The following is a 20,788-nucleotide window of genomic DNA, read 5'->3' as shown; positions in this document are numbered from 1 at the left end:
CGAGTGGGATAATGGTTTTCTGTACCAGTCGACATTGCTTAGACAGATTTTCCCTGTTAAGCTGCGTGTTGGCCCGTGATTCTTGGTACAAAAGTTCAGAATGAACCCAGTGCTGCCTGATCGGTGGGGACCTCTAGGTGAGGTAGACATTAATCACAAGTAGTTCCAGGCGAGGCTTTTTCAGCCTTGATCATCCTGCCTTCACTTGTATTCTCACTCGGACAGTGCAGACCTTGCTTCAAGGGAGAAGGAACCCTGCTGACAATTTACAGTGGAAGGAAGGTGCCAGAAGCCCCATGTGGGTTTGATCACAGACAATCAAATTATGATAAGGCAGCACAATTTTTCAACGTGACAAATTGTGATCCGTTAACTAGTGTTTCGATCTGTTTGCCCTTTGAAGCCAACTGAAAGGGAAAGAAATGTATGTAGGTCTCTTCCACACAGATGAAGGACTAGCTGACACCACGGATGCCTGTTTGCTTAAAAAGAAGTTTCCAGATATTTCCTGGAGAAGCCTGCCTTGTTCCTGGAGAATGTTTCTGTCTAAAATTTCACTTGCTCAAAATGAGCCAGAGGCCTGATGAAAGTAGCGAAGATATATCTGTAGTTAAGGACAAAGATCCTACAAATAACCCAGTAGTTCAGGCGTAAGCCACAAATTGGTGGCCGTGGGCCGGCTCACCTTCCCCGCGGTGCGGTTTGGCTCTCTGGATGTCTTCTCTAAGTCTGGATCAGTCGTCCGCACTTTGCTGTATTTGTTATTTATTTTTGTCGGTGCTGGGTCCTCATTGCTCTGCGGGCTTTTCTGTAGCTGCGGTGCCTTCTCTTGCCGTGGAGCAGGCTCCAGGACGTGCCGGCTCAGGCCTCGCGGTTCCCCGGCTCCAGCACCGGCTCGGTAGTCGGGGCCCACGGGTTTAGTGGCTTCTCGGCGTGTGGGATCTCCCCAGACAGGGGATCGAAATTGCTTCCCCCAGATTGGCAGGCGGACTCTTCACCACTGAGCCACCAGGGAAGCCACATGTTTTGTTCTGATTTTAATTTCTAATACATAATGCATTCACATGGCGTAAAATAAGAAATTGTTAAATGGCGTGCTTGCCTAGCAATGCCACTCCTGACAGATAATCCCTGTTTGTATTTTTAAATGAATCTTTCCTGAGCACATACAAGCAAAAGACAAGCATAAATTCATGTTCCTTCTTGTTAAGCAAACGGTAATATAATATGCACTGTGTTCTAGTCCATGTTTTTTTTTCCCCAGCTAACACAACTGTCTGTATCTGTACAGTTTCCAAATCTGGAACACATAGTTTTCCAATGAATGGATGTACCATGAGTTATTTACCCAGGACTTTATTAATGGCAGTTGGCAGGTTTCCAAGCATCTGCCATGACCTCATTGTAGTAAATAAGCTTGTGTATTTGTTATTTCATACTTATGTGAATTGAGTTTTCAACTCGACTCTTAGGAGCAGAATCACTGGGTAAAGGATTGTATGCTCTTTACAATACCCTTCACCCGTCATCCATCCGGCTGCAGTGTGCGGCCTCGCTGGTTTCTACTCAAGGAGTTTAGTTGTTCCACAGTGTTTAGGATCTCAAGTTCCCCGATCAGGGATCGACCCACGTCCCTGCATTGCAAGGACCACCAGGGCAGTCCTTAAAAGAACATGTAATGTTTTTAATTTTAGTGGAGAGTGCCAAGATTTCAACCTCCCTCCATCAGGACTGAAGTTACTTACACATCTCTCAGTAACAAACGGGGGTGCCTGCTCCTAACCCCAGCCTCCTTACAGAGTGTCTTCAAACATTCAGGCTTTTTGACTTTCGACCATTCCTTTCACGACTTTTGGATTTTCAGTCAAAGTTACAAAAGCTTTCTCAACCCAAAATTATGAAAGTTTTTCCCAAGTGCTCTTCTAGTATGTTTATCCATTTAGATTTTACACTGGTGTAGGATTGTGGCGCTGTGTTAACTTTTTTAGATGGCCATCTTCAATATAAAAATCCTTTAATATAAAAAACCTTCATCACACACTAAACTCGAGCATGTCTTTGGTTCAGATGCGTTACAAACCTTCATCACACACTAAACTCGAGCCTGTCTTTGGTTCGGATGCGTTACAAACCTTCATCACACACTAAACTCGAGCCTGTCTTTGGTTCGGATGTGTTACAAACCTTCATCACACACTAAACTCGAGCCTGTCTTTGGTTCAGATGCGTTACAAACCTTCATCACACACTAAACTCGAGCGTGTCTTTGGTTCGGATGCGTTACAAACCTTCATCACACACTAAACTCGAGCGTGTCTTTGGTTCGGATGCGTTACAAACCTTCATCACACACTAAACTCGAGCCTGTCTTTGGTTCGGATGTGTTACACATTGTTGCTGTTGTATTGGGTTCAGTCATGTCTGACTCTCTGTGACCCCATGGAGTCCGCCAGGCTCCTCTGTCCATGGACTTTTCCAGGCAAGAACACTGGAGTAGGTTGCCGTTTCCTACTCCAGGGCATCTCCCCCGACCCAGGGATCGAACCTGTGCTATATGTGAATGATGACAAATGTGGGGGAAGCAGCAGGGAAGAGGAACGGAGACAAGGGCGATTAAAACAGGAAAACTCTTGTATTTGGGTGAACCCCTGAAGAAAGGGAGGTGTGATGCAGTGAAGATGGTACTTAAAAGCTTTTTGCTTCTGAAATCATTTGGACCTAGGGTCAAATCCTAGCTTCAGTCTAAGAGCAAAGGCACATTATTTATTCTTTTCATGAATCAATTTATTCATCAGTAAAAATGGAGTTACAAATCGTTGCAAGAACTAAATGACATCTTTTTAACTAGCTTAGCATTGGGCCTGACATATAAAGGTTGATGGTTATCACTATAATGATATTACCATGGACATTTGTCCTCACTCCACATTCCTCAAAGAATGTATGGCTGCAAAATATGCCGTCACGCAGTCCATGGGTGAATCCCACACGTTACTATCACGCGCTGCTTTATTTACTTGTTTTGGATTGTGGAGACGTTTGAGTGGTTCTTCATTCCTGCTGTTTCAGCCCTCTCCTGTAATGCTTGTATAAACGTTTTAGTCTTTTTAAACTTTTTGTTTACTTATTTCATTCCTGCCGCTCGGGGTCTGCCCCGCTGCACGCGGGCTTCCTCTGGCTGTGGCGAGCGGCCGCTGCTCTGGTTGCGGTTCCCGGGCTTCTCACTGCGGCCGCCTCTCCGGTCGCGGAGCGCGGGCTCTGGCACACAGGCTCGGTGTGTGTGGCTCGGGGGATCTTCCCGGACCAGCCGAGCCCGTACCTTCTGTTCAGCGGGCGGATTCTTAACCCCTGGACCGCCCGTGAAAGAAAGGAAGTGAAAGTGAAAGGCGCTCAGTCGTGTCCCACTCTCTGCGACCCCGTGGACTATACAGTCCATGGAATTCTCCAGGCCAGGATACTGGATGGGTAGCTGCTCCCTTCTCCAGGGGATCTTCCAAACCCAGGCCTCCCGCATTGCAGGCGGATTCTTTCCCAGCTGAGCCACCAGGGGAGCCCAAGAACACTGGAGTGGGCAGCCTGTCCCTTCCCCAGCGGATCTTCCCAGCCCAGGAATCAAACTGGTCTGCATCGCAGGCGGGTTCTTTACCACTGAGCTGCCTGGGAAGCCTGTCTCCCCCCTGGATCTCAGTCCAACTGAATAACCTGCCCCTTAAGCCCTTCCCACCCGCGTCCCCTCGTCCTCCTTTCCTTTCCTCCTGGCCTTCCCGCCGTCTGAAACTCCTCTCCCCCCCAGCCCTCCCCACCCCACGTGTCCACCCGCAGCCCAGGCTCCAGGGCCGAGGGCAGATGCTGCTCATCTTCAACCCCTCCTCATCCCTCAGCCCAGCTGTTCTCAACCTTGATGCACATTGGAATCACCCAGAGGCTCTAAAAATGATGGTGCCTGAGCCTCACCTCCAGACAGTCTGATCAGGTTGGCTCAGGGAGTGTCTGGGTGTTAAGTCGGGTTTAAACTGCTGCCAGCTGATTCTGAATGGCCGCTAAGGGGGTTCGTGGGATGCACCTATCCTTTTACCCAAGTTCTTCTTCTCTACCGGCCTGTATCCACTGTGAGACTGTTAGCACTTCCAGAGAGGCTCAGGATGAGGCTCAGTAACTCAACAGGAATGATGACAGTGACAGCACTTACTGAGTATTTACTGTGAGCTTGATGCTTCTGAACTGTGGTGTTGGAGAAGACTCTTGAGAGTCCCTTGGATGCAAGGAGATCCAGCCAGTCCATCCTAAAGGAGATCAGTCCTGGGTGTTCACTGGAAAGACTGATGCTGAAGCTGAAACTGCAATACTTTGACCACCTAATGCGAAGAACTGACTCCTTAGAAAAGACCCTGATCCTGGGAAAGATGGAGGCAGGAGGAGAAGGGGACAACAGAGGATGAGATGGTTGGATGGCATCACTGACTCAGTGGACATGAGTTTGAGCAATAGTGGGGGACAGGGGAGCCTGGCGTGCTGTGGTCCGTGGGGTCACAAAGAGTCAGACACGACTTAGCGACTAGACAGGAAAATGACACTGTGTGCTACACACGCGCTAAACCCTTTAGATGGATCATCCCACCAACACCCCGACGACCCTCAGAGGCAGCTGCTGCTCTTTTGGCCCATGAGCACGTCCAGGCACGGACGTCAGGGAACACGCGGCAAAGGCAGGGGTGTGAACCATGGAGCAGAGGGCGGAGTCTGGGCCAGAGTCTGGGCGGGCGGGCTCCCCGGCACTCACACCATGGGGCTTCTCTACAGCTTACACGTGGTCAGAATTCCACCCCCCCACCCCCACCAAGTTACTGAATGAAGGTGAATGGAAATAAGTAACTCTCTCCGAGGATCAGCTCCAGCAGGCCTGGTGGGGCACTTCGTTAGATTTAGTCCTGGTATCACATCCATGCTGGCGCATCTTACACACACCTGTGTGATGATTAATGTAATTTTTTTGACTTAGTATTTCAGCTAAAGTTTTTCTACTCAACTCTATCCAAGCAAAACTGTTCATGTACCAAAGAAGTATGTTTCCAAACAAACACTCCTAAAGAATAACTTCATGCATCTGTGTGTGTCTGTGTATGTGCACCACCTAAAATCAAATCATCACCCACATAGGCGCCCCACTTGCCAAGTGCTAGGTTGCTTCAGTCATGTCCGACTCTGCGACCCCATGGACTGTAGTCCACCAGGCTCCTCTGTCCATGGGTTTTCCTAGGCAAGAATACTGGAGTGAGTTGCCATTACCTTTTCCAGGGGATCTTCCCGACCCAGGGATTGAGCCCGTGTCTCTTTCATCTCTTGCATTGGCGGGGGGTTCTTTACCACTAGTGTGCACCTGGGAAGCCACTCATCTGCTAGACACAAAATTTTCGGCCAGCCTTCTTATCAACCTGCTTAAGAACCTGGATCTGAATTATGCCTTGGAATTTTCAAAAGTTCAACTCACTTTAGAGTTCTAATATGAACAGGAAAGGGCTTCCCCGGGGGCACTAGTGGTAAAGAACCCCCCTGCCAGTGCAGGAGATGTAAGAGACACAGGTTCAATCCCCGGGTCAGGAAGATCCCCTGGAGAAGGGCATGGCAACCCACTTCAGTATTTTTACCTGGAGAATTCCATGGACAGAGGAGCCTGGCAGGCTACAGTCCATGGGGTCTCAAAGAGTCGGACAAGACTTAGCACAGCACACAGCATGAACAAGAAGTTATATTAGAACCTGTTTAAAAGGGCACCTCTTCCCAGGTAAAACCCATTTTGCCTGGAATGAACTAGAAAAGCTGAGAACTTAGAGCTGGGGCTCTGATCGGCGTTGGGTTTTATGAAGTTCCAGCTCTTTCAGAGGCATTTCACAGGAAGCACTGCTCCCTTTAGAGAGAGCTCTGGAACTGAGGAAAACTCTGTGTGGAATACACACATTATTATTACCTTTTAAAATATTCACCAAAATGTGTTTATATATTTTTTAAGCTGTTCCAAAAAAAAAAAAAAAGGCAGCCCCATTCTTTATTTGGCCACACCGTGCAGCATGTGGGACCTTAGTTCCCAACCAGGAATCCGACCCACATCCCCTGTGTTGGAAGTGCTGAGTCTTAATCACTGGCCCACCACGGAAGTTCCCAAGAAAGCCCCATTTCTGATGCAGACTCTTCTGGCTTGGTCCTTGACGTTAGGCTAACCTATATGCCAAGTGATTCTGCCCCGGGAAGTGATCTAGAAACCCAGAGAAGGGAATAGGTCGTGTGCATGCTGTGACCAAGAAAGACTTCAGTGAAGAAAGTAGACTTGAGCCCAAGCCTGCAGAATGGATGGGTTTGAGGTAACCTGGCTTGGCCCGAGGTCGTGGGAGTGAAGAACAAGCCTGCAGAATGGATGGGTTTGAGGTAACCTGGCCTGCAGAATGGATGGGTTTGAGGTAGCCTGGCTTGGCCCGAGGTCGTGGGAGTGAAGAAAACAATAGAGGCCATTTTGGCAAGCATCCTGCCATCCTGAATGGGTTAGAAAAGGAAGTCCACCCCTGTATCCCAGCTTTTCGCCAATAAACTCTCAGATCCTGAAGACGGGATTGTTATTCTAAAACATCAGTGCATTCCTTAGTTGATACAATCCGCTGGGGATGGTGGGAAACCAGACAGAAGCATCTTCCATGATCAGACTGGAGAACCACAGAGTGCTGGCTTCACGCACAACCTTTCTGCAGAGCTGGGAGAAAAGGGTTTTTGTTCGGGACCCACCGCGCCCTGCTGTGTTTGCTCGCCTCTGGCTGCAAACAATGTCCCTCCGACTGACTGCAGATGCTGGTTCTGTTAGAAAGAGGGGGCGGGGAAGGAAGAGTGACTCTCATAAGCCCCTGATTGTTCTGCACCCCCGTGGGCAGAAGAAGTATGGCTGGAATTAGTGGGTAAGGGAGAAAGAGGCGGGAAGCAAAAATATTACTTTGAGAGTCCACATTCAACAAGTTGCAACCGCGAAAACTGTGTCTCGATCCTAGGACTTAGCTGACGGCGAGGGAAAGGGAGGACAGGAAGTCCCCACTGTGAGTCACTCCGTCCCCGGGGACCCTGAGCAGCCGGAGGTTGCAAAGGACGCCCAGGCAGAGGACAGCTCCATCATGAGCTTCTTTAAAACCCTGGTGAGTAACTTCCTCTCCTTTGTATTCTATTCCTACGTTCTATTGCAAGCAAGTTTTGCTAGTTCTAAGAATGACACAGACGTGAAGGGCATGGTTCTAAACGCGGTGTCATCGTGATGTAGCCAGACTCTGGAGATCAGGGACAAGGTGCTTCGGAAGGGAACTGACTGCCTGAAGGAGTCTTCACTGCTGGCAACTGCGAGACGCACGGCAGGCGACCAAACTATGCCACATGCTGTTGTTCAGTCGCGAAGTCGCGCCCGACTCCGCGACCCCACGGGCTGCGGCGCGCCAGGCTCCCCGTCCTTCAACACCTCCTGGAGTTTGCTCAGATTCCTGTCCGTTGAGGCAGTGATGCTATTTAGCCATCTCATCCTCTGCCGCCCCCTCTCCTCTTGCTTTCAATACAGCGTGAGCCACGTGGTCATGGACTCTGCCGCAGCTGGTGTCTGATGCTCATTGATCATAGGCATAATTGGAAAAAACCTCCTTGAGTTGCTGACCTGTCAAAGCGTTTTCGCCCCTCAAGTGAGAAATCGAACTGTAGAGGTCACCTTCTATCTTGTCACGTCGAAAGCTCTCACTGGGTCGAGGCAGGGAGCCCCGCCTTGCATTGCTTGCCCATCTCTGCTCTTCAGAGCCCGTGGCTTGGCACGTGCCAGACACTCAGAAAAGGGCCGAGTAAGTGCACGCATAATCAAACAGGCAGCTCCATACATTTGGGCTGTTTCCATAGACCAAGACCAGCTTCAAAAGATAAAACAGAAAAAATCAACAGAATGTGCGAGAAACACCAAAGGGCTATATGTTTGCTTGGATTAGTGGGAGACTTGTTGGAAAGTCTGTGGCCTTCTAGGAGACAGTCTTGAATGTGATCAAGCTCTGAGCGAATGTATAAGATCTGATGCATTTCACTATAAAATATTAACTTTATTAACTTTTCTATACCTAGGCATTACCAGGATTTCTTATTATATTCCTTACCTGTAGAGTAAACTGGACCATGTTAAATAAAAATATGAAATAAGGACTTCCCTGGGGTCCCAGTGTTTAGGACTTGATGCTTTCACTGTGGGCCCCTGGGTTCAATACCTGGTCGGGGAACTATGATTCTGCACCATGGCCAAAAAAAAAAAAAAGGAAAGAGAGAGAAAAGAAAGAAAGAAAATCACCCTAAATGGCTATGGTTTGTAACATTTGCTTTTTTTTAAACTTTTAAGGTTTCACCTAACAAAGCTGAAACAAAAAAAGATCTGGAAGACACGGTAGGTAGCCTGACTATGTTTATGTTTGGGTTTGTGTGTGGAACTGGATTTGGGTTTATGTCATCTTTGTTTTTTGAATTTTATGTGTGTATGTAGATACATATATACATATTTAGCAATTAACACCACTATTAGGTTGTCTTTAAAATGTTTCATTTATGTTAATGGTATTTTAATGAAAATTTTGGTGGAAAACTTGAAATATGTGCCGATTGTAGCTAAATAATGTCACAAAAACCAATTTCTCACACAGAATCAGAACAGACTACTAATAATTATATATCACCTTAGTCTTTTTCGTTGTGTGTGGAGAGACCCAGGGAATAGAGTCAACGCCGCTGGAAGTGAGGAAGCGGTGGGACTCAGTCTAAAGCAGAAGGAAGCCTCCAGGCTTTCGGTTTTAAAACAAAGTCCTGCTTTGGTTTTCGTGTCATTTAAAAAAATCAGTCTCTACTGTGATGGCGATCTCTTGGTGGCATGAAGCAGTCACGAGTTGACCCTGGCAAATGGAAGGGTTCGGACGCCCTGGAGAGCAGGCACTTTTTCACTGTCATCCTAGAAATTCAGCCGGTTCCCCTCAAAATCCGTTTTGTCTGGAGCGACGACTTTCTAGAGATGCTTTCCCTTCACACCCGACAGAGCCGGCTTCTTAGCAGGACACGTGGTGTGAATTTCCCAGGAATCTTGAGGAAACTTACCTTGGTGACAGAGGGGTGTCTTGTGTCCTCCTTTTTGTGACTGAAAGTGCTTTGAAAGACACTGGGACCCCCAAGCGGCTCGGCCAGCTTGGTCCAGCTGCTTCCCATATTTGAAGGGGCTGAGCTATGCAAAGGATCCTAGAATTTGTCTTCTCAGAAGCCACAGTCCTGCTACTTGAAGGCTATGTGATCCTAAGCCATGTGAGCCCAAATTTCCACATCTGTAAAACCGAGGCAATAAAACTCCTCTCTCCCCACCCCCAGCACAGAAGGAAGGTGTGACCATGCCTGGTAAGCCCAGGGAGCTCTATTCAAATGTAGGTGATTCCTATTTCCCTAATCCCTGCAGGACAGATTGAACACCAGGTTTACATTTGCCTTGTGTTGATTGGCTCCTCTAGAATTTTCTTCTTCCATTGAAAGAAAAGATATATCTGAGGCATCTACATGCATTTCCCTATAAAGTTGTTTATTTGCTACAAGGCCGCTAGGGTCAAGTTCAGTGAATGGTTGGGTCCATGAGTTTCTCTTTGGGCTCTGCGTCTTGCGTTGTTGGAAAACAGTGGGCGTGTGGGTGTGATGTGTGGCTTTCTGAGTGACATGGTGCCCTCCCTCTGATCCGCTGCTCCTGCCTCACCTAGAATGTGGCCCCAGCAGAAAGTGCCTAGTGATAAAATCTCATGGTTCTGCTCAGAGAGGGGTGGGTTCATTACTGAGGCAACCGGATCGCAAAAGAGGGTTTTGTGAATGTAGGGTGCCTGTGACACCCACAAACAGGCCTTCCAACCTGGTTCTCACGCTTGCCTCCTGGATGTGTTTTCTACTGAAGTTCTTAGTTTCATGCCTTTGAAACCTTTGTCCATCCTCTCATTTGGCCCTGGGCAGTTTTTAGCACACTCAATCTCCCGGCACTTGTGACTTGAGTCAGCAGTTCTGAATGATTGTAACTGGGCTATTTTAGTCCCAATTTCGTCTCATTTTGGCTCGGAGGACTGGCTCATTCTAGAAACATCTTTTGCCCAGGGGATCTGCCCATCTTGAAATCAGTTGAACCTTTTGTGGGTACTATTGCTCCCATGAGGTTTCTAATACCAAGAAAGGGGAGATCAGTTTGAGAACGAAAGCCACTCAGTGACAGGATTTGCCTTGAGTCCAGGATGCAAAAATAAGTTGTTTATCTTCAGGTATATATTTTTTTCTTTTTCACATGACAATAGCATTTAGATATTTAAAGCCATCAGTAGAGACTGCATTCTCTTCTTCATTTAAAAAAAGTTTTTCACCTGGTTATTTCATGACCTATAGACAAAGCTTAAATATCTTGTCATTGTCTTTAGCAGATGGAGTTGCCTTAATCTGGGTCATTTAAATAGGTTACTATGTTGAAAATCACTGTGTAACAAAAATAGATGGTGACAATGCTCTTTAACAAATCATCCCTGAGAGTTTGACAAAGATAAGCGTTCAGATGATGTCTTGTGATTGGGAGATGGGGGTGATGTATCAGTAGATTATTGGAAACCAGGATTACCGCCCTTAAAAACAAGAGAGAAAAATGGATTTTGTTTAAAAACAAAGTTCTGAGCTGTGACTGCTGTCGCCCGAAAGGCATCTAAGGGAGAGAGTGTCTCTGATGGACAAGCCGGGCAGAAGGCCTCCGAGGTCCAGGCTGAAGGCACCAAGAAAAAGCAGCTGCGCAGTCCGAGGCTGGGACTCGCCTTTAGGAGACTCTTCAGGCACAAGGTCTGTGCCTCGTTAATCCAGGAGGGGAAAGGACCCTGGTCTTCACTCCCTGGCTTACCTGCACACCCTCTGTCCACCCAGCTCCTCTTCAGCGAGACAGAGCCTTGGATGATGGGGCTTATTGGAGGGAAATTAAATATTACGTGAGACAATTTTCAGGGATTTTTTTAAGTCCTCATATTTATAAACATCTCAGATTACTAGTGTGGACCAGGGTTCTAAGATTATTTCTTCTAACCCAGTGTTTCCCAAATGTTGAATGCTTGCATATCTCCCTCATCATTTTTGAGATATACCCCTATTTACTTGGGGCGTCCCTGGTGGCTCAGCTGGGAAAGAATCTGCCTGCAGTGTGGGAGACCTGGGTTCAATGCCTGGGTTGGGAAGATCCCCTGAAGAAGGGAACAGCTACCCACTCCAGTATTCTGGCCTGGAGAATTCCATGAACTGTATAGTCCATGGGGTTGCAAAGAGTCGGACACGACCAAATGACTTTCATATTTATTTGATATTTTTATATTGAAATTGACTTACTCCTTATTTAAAGTTATCTTGAAAAGAAACGTGACATTACATCACACTTGGAAAAGCAGAATTATTTTTCATAAGAAGAAGGTACCATTATATAAGCAATAAAGAATATATTACCTTCTAGCTACCTGGCTTATGTTAAGCGATGAATCTTTTGCCTTTCTAACTTCATGAAAAGGCACTTAGCCAACAGTAGGGAAATGTTAAAGATTTCTCTACCAGAACCAGACTGAGATTTCCTCCTGAATTGTCTTACAAAGATGAGAATTGAAAAGGGATAAGTATTTTCATGGTTTTAATATTATTTAATATCACATCTTGGCTCAACCCAAAGCCATCTCTCATCCCACCAGTGGTCTGCTTTCTACACTTTGGGAAACACTTTTCTAACCTCAAGATTTTATCTTCTCGTGCTCTGTCCCATCTCTTCCCTGCATTAACTAAACTTATGCTGAACCCAAGTGGAAGCCCAGGCACAGCAAACAATGAATGAAGGCAGAATCAACTCTGTCTCCACGTTCTTGAGAAGTGAAAGACAACAGAGAAGTCGGTTTTGGAGATTTCATTTTTCTCATGTCTAAGAAAATGCCAGTTTGTCTAAAACCATCAATTAAAAGGACCCCTGACTTGGGCCAGCATGCTTCTAAAGTTGTTCAAAATGTGCACCATTCTCCACGAAGTTGAATAAACTTATTTTAAAGACATCCCCAGCTGGATATTAGAGTCCCTGGACTGTGTATGCAAATAAGAGCTCCACAGAAAGCTCTCCTGGCTGAATCTATATTTGCATAAACAAGCTATATTATGAAGCCACCCTTCAATTTCCCGACAGGGTTATTTTGTTGTGTAAAAAGAGAAGGGGGCAGATGAGAGATACTGCAGTGGGGGAGGGGAAATTAAAAAGCGGCACTACCGTAGGCAGTAGACAGTTTGGTAACTGCTCGTGGAACGGGTCAGAGACTGGGGCAAAGGAATCTGGCTGAATTCCCGAACAGGGAGCTTCTGTGAGGAGGGAGCCTTGGAAGTTTAAGACGCATATGACTGCCCACCACCCCCTGGCAGACCTGCCGTCGTGACATTCATTTCATGCCCTGCTAAGTTCTGGAGTCTCTTCCCCTCCCACACGTGGACCACCCAAGTGTTCAGTATTCAGTATCCCCAGGGCTGCCCCAAACCCTTGATCTCACTTCCTGCCCTCGTTGCCTGCGGGGAAAGGAGAGGACTCCGGGACTGAAGCGGTGACCCTCGCTGGGGTTCTGTATGGCGGACTGAAGGTTTCGCCTTGAGTCACGTTCAGTCTGTCGTTTTACGTCATTTAAAGGGACAAGTCCCAGACATGCTTTATTCTCATTAACGGCAGTTCGGTGGGCCTCATTGAGCTTTACCTTCCTGCCTCAGAAAGTGTTTGACTTTTCCTCAGTGGAGTGTTTGGTCATCCAGAAAGATAGGAAAATAGCGCCATTGAGACAGGAGACTAGCCAGAGTCTGTCAGTGAACCTTGGTGCCTGATTCGGGGAGGTGTGACACTCCTCCTCCTCAAGCTCATCCTGAGCCAGGACCAAAAACAAGACCTCATCCAAGCAAACTCAGGATAAAACGTTACCTGCTAGTTTTGCTCTAAAAGAATATAAGGGCTACCAATCCTGGTTAACTCCTAGTTTCGTTTCTTTATAGATCAATTTTCCTTCTTATAAAAAGGATTTTCTTAGTCTAAAAGAATGGAGAAGCCTGGAGTTAATCAATGGAATAAGTTTGTTGCTATAAATAATAAGGAGGTCAGCATTTCTTTGCTGAATCTGAATCTTTTTTCTCTTGACTTAATCACACGTGATGCTTCAGCATAAAACTGTTACACGTCCTGCAGATGCTGAACATGACCGTGCGCACGAAGGATGTGGATTTAGAATCTCTGCTGCACCCAGAAACATTCCCTTCCCGGCTCTGGTGTGGTCAGTGCTTACTCTGTCGGTTAGACGGTAAAACGTCAGCAGGCACCTCACAGGATTCACACGCTTCTGCCACACATTCATTGTTTCCTGGTTCTTGGTTCAGTGTTTACATCTTACTAACACTTCCCCTCTTGCACACCCAAATGTGGAAAGAAGTGAAAACTTACTGCAGAAGGAGGTAAGGTCGTCTGATGTGCAGCCTCCAATTCTAACACATTAGGATTCCGCAGGTAGGTTGTCAGACAAATAACAGGTACCCAGTTCAACCCAGCTTCATGTAAATGGCAACTAATTTTTTGGTATAAAAATAAGTATGTCCCAGGCAATATTTGGGACATCCTTAGGCAAAAAAATTATCCTTTGTTGATCTGAAATTCAGATTTAACAGGACATCCTGTGGGCTCACTGTTATTTGCTAAATCTGGCAACCCTACTTAGGAGATTTTCTCCAAAAAACACGGGTAGAACTTGCATAGTCTCCACCGTAACACAAACAAAGAGTATGAATTTGGTTGATGCGGCAGAACACCACTTGGGACACTTCTCTGGGAAGCGAGGAGGTGTGTGGGCGGGGAGAGGATGACTCACGGCAGCCTGTGACTCCGCAGCGCGGAACGAGGGGGCGGATGGGCGGAAACGGTGTGGCATGATGCTGCGCGGGTGTCTCCCCGTGGCCCCCGTCATCAGTTAATTTGGTATTTATTTAATACCCATTTTGAGTCATGCACAGGATCTAATGAGATATAAGGATGTAACAGTGACTAAGACATAACAGCTCGTACCTTCACAGAGCTCGCAGTCTGGCCAGAGAGATGCACAGTCAACAATTACATTGGTACATTACTTATATTGCTCTACATCTAGTATGAGCTTCCTGGGGCTCAGTGGTGAAGAATCTGTCTACAGTGCAGGAGACGTGGGACTGAAGGTCCAGGTTTGAGGACCACCCACCCCGGATTCAGAGGGCAGCTCTGTCCCCTTAGCAGTGCAGTCACAGGCAACTTATTTACCCACCTGGGACCAAACCTCCCCTGACTGTGATGCACGCGTGCATGCTCAGTGGCTCAGTCACGTCCAGCTCTTGCAACCCTATGGACTGTGGCCCACCAGGCTCCTCTGTCCCTGGGGTTTCCCAGGCAAGAATACTGGAGTGGGTTGCCATTTCCTTCTCCAGGGGATCTTCCTAACTCAGGGGTCGAACCTGTGTCTCCTGTGTCTCCAGCATCAGCAGGTGGGTTCTTCACCACTACTGTGGACACAGTCATTCACGCCTTCCTCATCAGCCTGTCGTTACAACATTCAGTGGCTTAGAATGGTGCTGGGCACTGGTACCTTCTGTCCCTGTTACATCAGAGTTAAAAGTTGGACATCTCTTTGCCCAGTTCCCTAGGACCGCAGTCCCCTCTTCAAGGGGCTGAGGGAGACAGGAGGCTGAGGGAAGGAGGCAAAGCCAGCCAAATCAGAGGTGTCTGTGGGCTTAGCAACTGGACCTGCCCTGGCAGAATTCTAGAACTCCAGAGCCAAGTTTTTTCTTGTAGCTCCCATGCAGCTTTGACTGAGCAGGCCGAGCAGCTGTGAAGGGTGGGTAACACAGCCTCTCAGTAGAGGAAGCAAAGCAGCGGCATTTAAATCAAAACAGTGTGGGACCCACTGAGTGATGGAGCATGTCCTGGGATGACGTGAGCAGGACCAGTGACTTACTTAAGCCAACAACAGTGCTTGCTAAGAGATGGAAGTGAGGTCAGCCCCGCCCCACCCCAGATTCCTGGTCTAAAACAGACCCCTTGAGCAAATGGGGATTTTCCCCGGAGAGCAGAAGTGGAGTTGATGGTGGGGACCGTGCCTGGCCACTCCTGCTGCTCCTGCTTCTGTCCTGGCCTCTGGTGCTGGCTGAGGGCTCTGGGCATACGTGCCAAGGGCCTCCTCCCCTCTCCCCAAGTTAATTTCTAGTCACCCTTCAGATCACAGCACAGCATCCTTTCCTCAGTCAAGCTTTCCTGACTGTCATGGTAGATCTAGTCTACGGCCATACCACCCTGAACGCGCCCGATCTCGTCTGCCGTGGTAGATCTAGTTTAGCACCCCCCTCCTCTTTTTTTAGCAACAAATCCTTCCCTTTACCCTGTAGCACTTATCATAGTTGAAATTTTACGTTCACCTGTGGAATTACTTGTTTGGTGTCTCTCTCTCTTCATGAGAACACATCACCCCTGTACTCAGTATCTGTCACAGGTCAGAGAAGGCGGTCGATCACATTTTTCATGAGTAAATGCATACATCATAATACCTCCCTCCTATTTTCTGAAAAAGACAGCAAGCTAGTTGGTGGAGGGCACTTCCCCTTCAACCAGTCCTCGTTAATTTAATTACCATTTAGATCTAAAACAGCACCAGGTGTCCCAGACTGTTTGGAACATGCATAAATGCAGAACCGCCTAAGCCTAGCCAGTTTGATCGCATTGTTGATACAAGGCAGAGGTTATTTTAAACCCTAGCTTTATGAGGTTTTATACATTCTTAAATGGAACTGGGATTATTCCAGGATCACCTGTCACAAACGTCATTTCTATACATTGGCCCTTTAGCTCCTGATTCAAATGTAGAATCTGCTCCGTAAATGACTCCCTTTTAGTATCAAAAAAGTCAGTACAGAAGATATTGTGTCTTCCATCTGACAGTGAAGTTCAGTGATTTGTGAACTTCCTTCGGAGAGGTACTGTGCAGCGGGGGGGGAAGCGCCAGGTCAGAGAGGAAAGTCCGGATCTGAGGCCAGACTGTGCCCCTGGTTAGCCGGGCAGGTCACAGGCCTCGGTGTCCCACTTCATGAAAATTCAGGCATGGGGTTGGATGGTCTCTAAGACTCTTTCCAACATCAGAAATACTCTGAAAGCTTTGAATGTTTCCACAGTGTGTTTTTACTCTCAGACTTTTTTTTCCTTTTATTCAGAAAATGTAATCAAAGATCTGACATCCCTGGGGATTTAAAGGGTTGTGTCACGAGCCCCTGGACCAAGGAGCGTTAAAATGAAGATGCGTACCATGAGGAGGTTAGGCCAGGCGAGCCCAGCGTTAGAATGTTTGACGCGGTGCGCACTTGTGGTGAGATACAGAGGCTGTAGGCCTCCCAGCTCTTCCCCTGCCCCGTGAGAGCATGGAAGTAACAGCCCAGTCGCCGAGGAGGGCAGATGGCCCCGAGCTGCACGGGATCTGGCTGCTCAGAGAGGGGAGAGGAGGAGGAGGGGTGGGGAGGCGGTGGGGAGGGGGTTTGTGGTTCCCTGTCCGTCACCGCCCACCCACTCGCGTCTACTTTAGACGAGGAGGCTGCGTCTACAAGAGGAGAAGCGGGGCTTGTGATGGCTCATCAGACCCAAACCTCTGTCCCGAGTGCCTTACACAAACGCTGTAGATGTCAGATCTTTACATGTCTGTAGACTACAGATGCCTGTAGTCAGGGGTCCTTAGCCACCTGGCCGAGGGCCGGGACCCGTCCGTGGCCTGCTAAGAACCAGGCCACACAGCAGGTGAGCGGCGGTGGGCGAGCGAAGCTTCATCTGTACTTACAGCGACTCCCGGCGCCTGCACGGCTGCCTGAGCTCTGCCTCTTACCGGGTCAGCAGCAGCACCAGACTCGCATGGAAGCTAGAGCCCTGCTGCGAACTGAGCCCGCGAGGGTCTGGCTGGGCTGCTCCTAATGAGAGAGAGCCTGATGCCCGATGGCCTGAGCAGGGCTGAGCAGGGGCTGAGCAGGGCTGAGCAGGGGTGAGCAGGGGTGAGCAGGGGTGAGCAGGGCTGAGCAGGGGCTGAGCAGGGCTGAGCGGGGCTGAGCAGGGGTGAGCAGGGCTGAGCAGGGGTGAGCAGGGCTGAGCGGGGCTGAGCAGGGCTGAGCAGGGGTGAGCAGAGCTGAGCAGGGCTGAGCAGGGGCTGAGCAGGGGTGAGCAGGGCTGAGCGGGGCTGAGCAGGGGTGAGCAGGGGTGAGCAGGGCTGAGCTGGGCTGAGCAGGGCTGAGCAGGGCTGAGCGGGGCTGAGCAGGGCTGAGCAGGGCTGAGCAGGGGTGAGCAGGGCTGAGCAGGGGTGAGCAGGGCTGAGCAGGGGCTGAGCAGGGGTGAGCAGGGGTGAGCAGGGCTGAGCAGGGCTGAGCAGGGGCTGAGCAGGGCTGAGCGGGGCTGAGCAGGGCTGAGCAGGGGTGAGCAGGGCTGAGCGGGGCTGAGCAGGGCTGAGCAGGGCTGAGCAGGGGCTGAGCAGGGGCTGAGCAGGGGGTGAGCAGGGGTGAGCAGCGGTGAGCAGGGGTGAGTAGGGGCTGAGCAGGGGTGAGCAGGGGGTGAGCAGGGGTGAGTAGAGCTGAGCAGGGCTGAGCAGGGGTGAGCAGGGCTGAGCAGGGCTGAGCAGGGCTGAGCGGGGCTGAGCAGGGCTGAGCGGGGGTGAGCGGGGCTGAGCAGGGGTGAGCAGGGGCTGAGCAGAGCTGAGCAGGGGTGAGCAGGGGTGAGCAGGGGCTGAGCAGAGCTGAGCAGGGGTGAGCAGGGGCTGAGCAGGGGTGAGCAGGGCTGAGCAGGGGCTGAGCAGGGGTGAGCGGGGCTGAGCAGAGCTGAGCAGGGGTGAGCAGGGGTGAGCAGGGGCTGAGCAGGGGTGAGCAGGGCTGAGCTGGGCTGAGCTGGGCTGAGCAGAGGTGAGTAGGGGCTGAGCAGGGGGTGAGTAGGGGCTGAGCAGGGGTGAGTAGGGGCTGAGCAGGGGTGAGTAGGGGCTGAGCAGGGGGTGAGCAGGGCTGAGCAGGGGTGAGTAGGGGCTGAGCAGGGGGTGAGCAGGGCTGAGCAGGGGTGAGCAGGGCTGAGCAGGGGTGAGCAGGGCTGAGCAGGGCTGAGCTGGGCTGAGCAGGGGTGAGCTGGGCTGAGCAGGGGTGAGCAGGGGTGAGAGGAGCCGCTGCAGACGCCGTGACCCCCAGCAGGGAGGTCCGGCCGCACAGCGACCCGGCAGACCAGTTGCTCGCAGACATGTCAAAACCCATGAGTGAGCAGCAAGCAGGTTGAGAAATTATTTCACTGCATATCACAGTGTAATAACAATAGAGATGAAGCACAGAGTAAACGTCATGCTTGCACCATCCCGAAACCCTGCCCCAACCCCGGTCTGCGGGAAACTTGTCTTCCGCGGACCAGTCCTTGGGGCCAGCGAGGTTGACCTCTCAAGCAGAGTGAGAGCCGAACGAGAGCACTTCTCTTCGAAAGCAGATTATTAGAACCCATCTTTGATGTCAGACTTTGGATCAGTAAGACAATACATCTTTATCTCATAAACAAACACGAGTGCGTTACAGATGCACTTTCAGAACATGTTTTTTGCGGAGACCACAGTCCAAAGAAGACCCATGGCCTCAGCTCAAACTAACATTCTAACAGCCATGCGCTCCTTTCCCTCACCTTGAGCCCTAACGTGTTACTTACATAAATATGATACATAACGGTTCTATATTTTTTGCAAAAGAGAAATATCTGGACTATTCCCAAGATTTTAACACAAATCCACAACCACATAGAATATTTGGAAAATACAGAAAGTTGTGAAAGGGGAAACTTAACATGCATAGCCTCAGCCCACGTTTGTGAAAAAGCGCTCTTTCGCTTTTAAATCCTGCGATGATTAACATTTTTTGTAACATTTATAGGGCGAGGAAAAGTCACCCGCCCCTTCAGCCAACCTCAAGTCAGACAAAGCCAACGTTGCGCTCCAGGAGCCCCAGGGAGCCGCCAAGAATTCTACATCCGCTGAAACAGCGAAGGAGGTTGCGAAGGAAAAGGGGGGCCCCAGCTCTCTGCCTCTGGGCAAGTTGTTCTGGAAAAAGGTAAGTTCTAGTCTCCAGATTAGGGGAGTCCCTGGGGCCGGGATGACTGGAGAAGTGCTTTCTGGTTGGCTAGCCACGGTATTCAACGATGCATGGAGTTTCTTCTTCAAACTGACTCAACTCGCCACTGAGCTGAAGACTTGTAACTCCCTCCCTGAGAAAAATGCAATGTCTGTCGTGTTGCAAGCATGTGCTCTGTGGGAAAGAAAAGGAAATGAACACGTAGAATTTTCCTTCTTGGAATGACTCCGGTTCGGCACAGAGGGCCGTGGTCTTCGTGAGTCGTCTTCTTTCTGGCGCGGGGGGTCCTCGGGTTTCTTCCCGCCCTGGGGCCATGGCCGCGCGATGCTCCTTCCTTCCTCCCCCAGCCTCGCTCTCCCGTCGGAGAACCACGGCCGTCAACCATTCCCCACCAGGGCAGGCACGCAGCGTGCCCTGCGAGGGGAACTCGCAGGCCCTGTCTGCGTTCTCCCTGAAGAGGGAAGGTGCCGAGCGAGGAAGCGAGGTGGGCGCGCTGACCCTGAGAGCTATTCCGTGACCCTCCTGCTGAGCAAGCCTCAGCTGCCACACGTGTCCAGAGCTCTTGCCGGCTTTAAATGGCCAAAGATGAGCAAGAGCTCAGGGAAGGGGGAGTGTGGAATAGAGCTGGAATCGCGTTGAGCAATTCCAGTGGCACATCCGTGCGTCTTGGTGCACGGTGCCAGGAAGGCGGTGAGTAAGGATGCCGCTGGGTGTTCGGTTTCTTCTCTTGTCCAGAATCCAGCGGGATTTCTGAAACCTTTTCCCGTTTGTTTTCCATTGTACAGAAATCTCCCTTCTGGGTTCTTCCCAGAACACAAGCGCTAGTACTTAACGAAAACTGAGCAATGTCACTTGGCAGATCCGTCCTAATTCTCCTTTCTCATTGATTTCTCTCTCTTTTGTCTTTAACAAAATATTTTATCAGCACTATAATGAAGGGAACAGTTTCCAAGCAAGTTACATCCATATACTGGTGGCAAGGGATAGATTTAAGTGGCTCATATTCAAACATTTTTACTTCAATAATTGTATGTATTATTCAAAATATATTAGGAAAAATAAAACTAGCACATTAAATAAGCTCAAGACTTAACATATATTTTGCTCAAGGTAAAGTTACATGTATTTAGTTTAAAAAAGTAATCCAAGGAGGGGGACCTCCCTGGCGTCCGGTGGTTAAGACTCTGCACTTCCAATGCAGGGGGTGAGGGGTCAATCCCTGCTCAGGGAACAAGGATCCCTCATGCCACGGGCTGCAGCTGGAAAAAAAAGTTATCCAAGGAAAGAGTTATATAGTTAATGGTACTAATGCTAATAAGGAAATCAAGCCTGAATATTCATTGGAAGGACTGATGCTGAAGCTCCAATACTTTGGCCACCTGATGGGAAGAGCCAACTCTTTGGAAAGAAAAACTCTGATGCTGGGAAAGATTGAGGGGAGGAGAAAGGGACGACAGAGGATGAGACGGTTGGATGGCATCACCGACTTGATGGCCATGAGTCTGAGCAAACTCTGGGAGATGGTGAAGGACAGGGAAGCCTGGCGTGCTGCAGTCCGTGGCGTTGCAGGAGTTGGACG

At 49.3% G+C, this 20,788-nt stretch overlaps 1 protein-coding gene across 9 annotated transcripts in view; it reads left to right on the top strand.

The window, feature by feature from the left end:
- The window catches only part of BCAS1 (brain enriched myelin associated protein 1), a 101,494-nt gene that overhangs the window by 48,466 nt on the left and 32,240 nt on the right, over positions 1-20,788 (top strand). For 5 of the 9 annotated variants that reach the window (XM_070472782.1, XM_020914360.2, XM_070472781.1 and 2 more), the window contains exons 4-7: positions 7,029-7,169; positions 8,390-8,434; positions 10,741-10,875; positions 19,012-19,188. In XM_070472782.1, coding sequence (XP_070328883.1) covers positions 7,029-7,169; positions 8,390-8,434; positions 10,741-10,875; positions 19,012-19,188 — 498 coding nt within the window. The remainder of the gene's footprint in view (positions 1-7,028; positions 7,170-8,389; positions 8,435-10,740; positions 10,876-19,011; positions 19,189-20,788) is intronic. The other 4 variants (XM_070472785.1, XM_070472784.1, XM_070472779.1 and 1 more) reach the window with 2 other exon arrangements.

The sequence above is a fragment of the Odocoileus virginianus genome, chromosome 9 (assembly GCF_023699985.2).
Source record: "Odocoileus virginianus isolate 20LAN1187 ecotype Illinois chromosome 9, Ovbor_1.2, whole genome shotgun sequence".
Taxonomy (NCBI): domain Eukaryota; kingdom Metazoa; phylum Chordata; class Mammalia; order Artiodactyla; family Cervidae; genus Odocoileus; species Odocoileus virginianus.
Note: the sequence above shows the minus strand (reverse complement) of the source record. Positions and strands in the feature narration are given on the sequence as shown.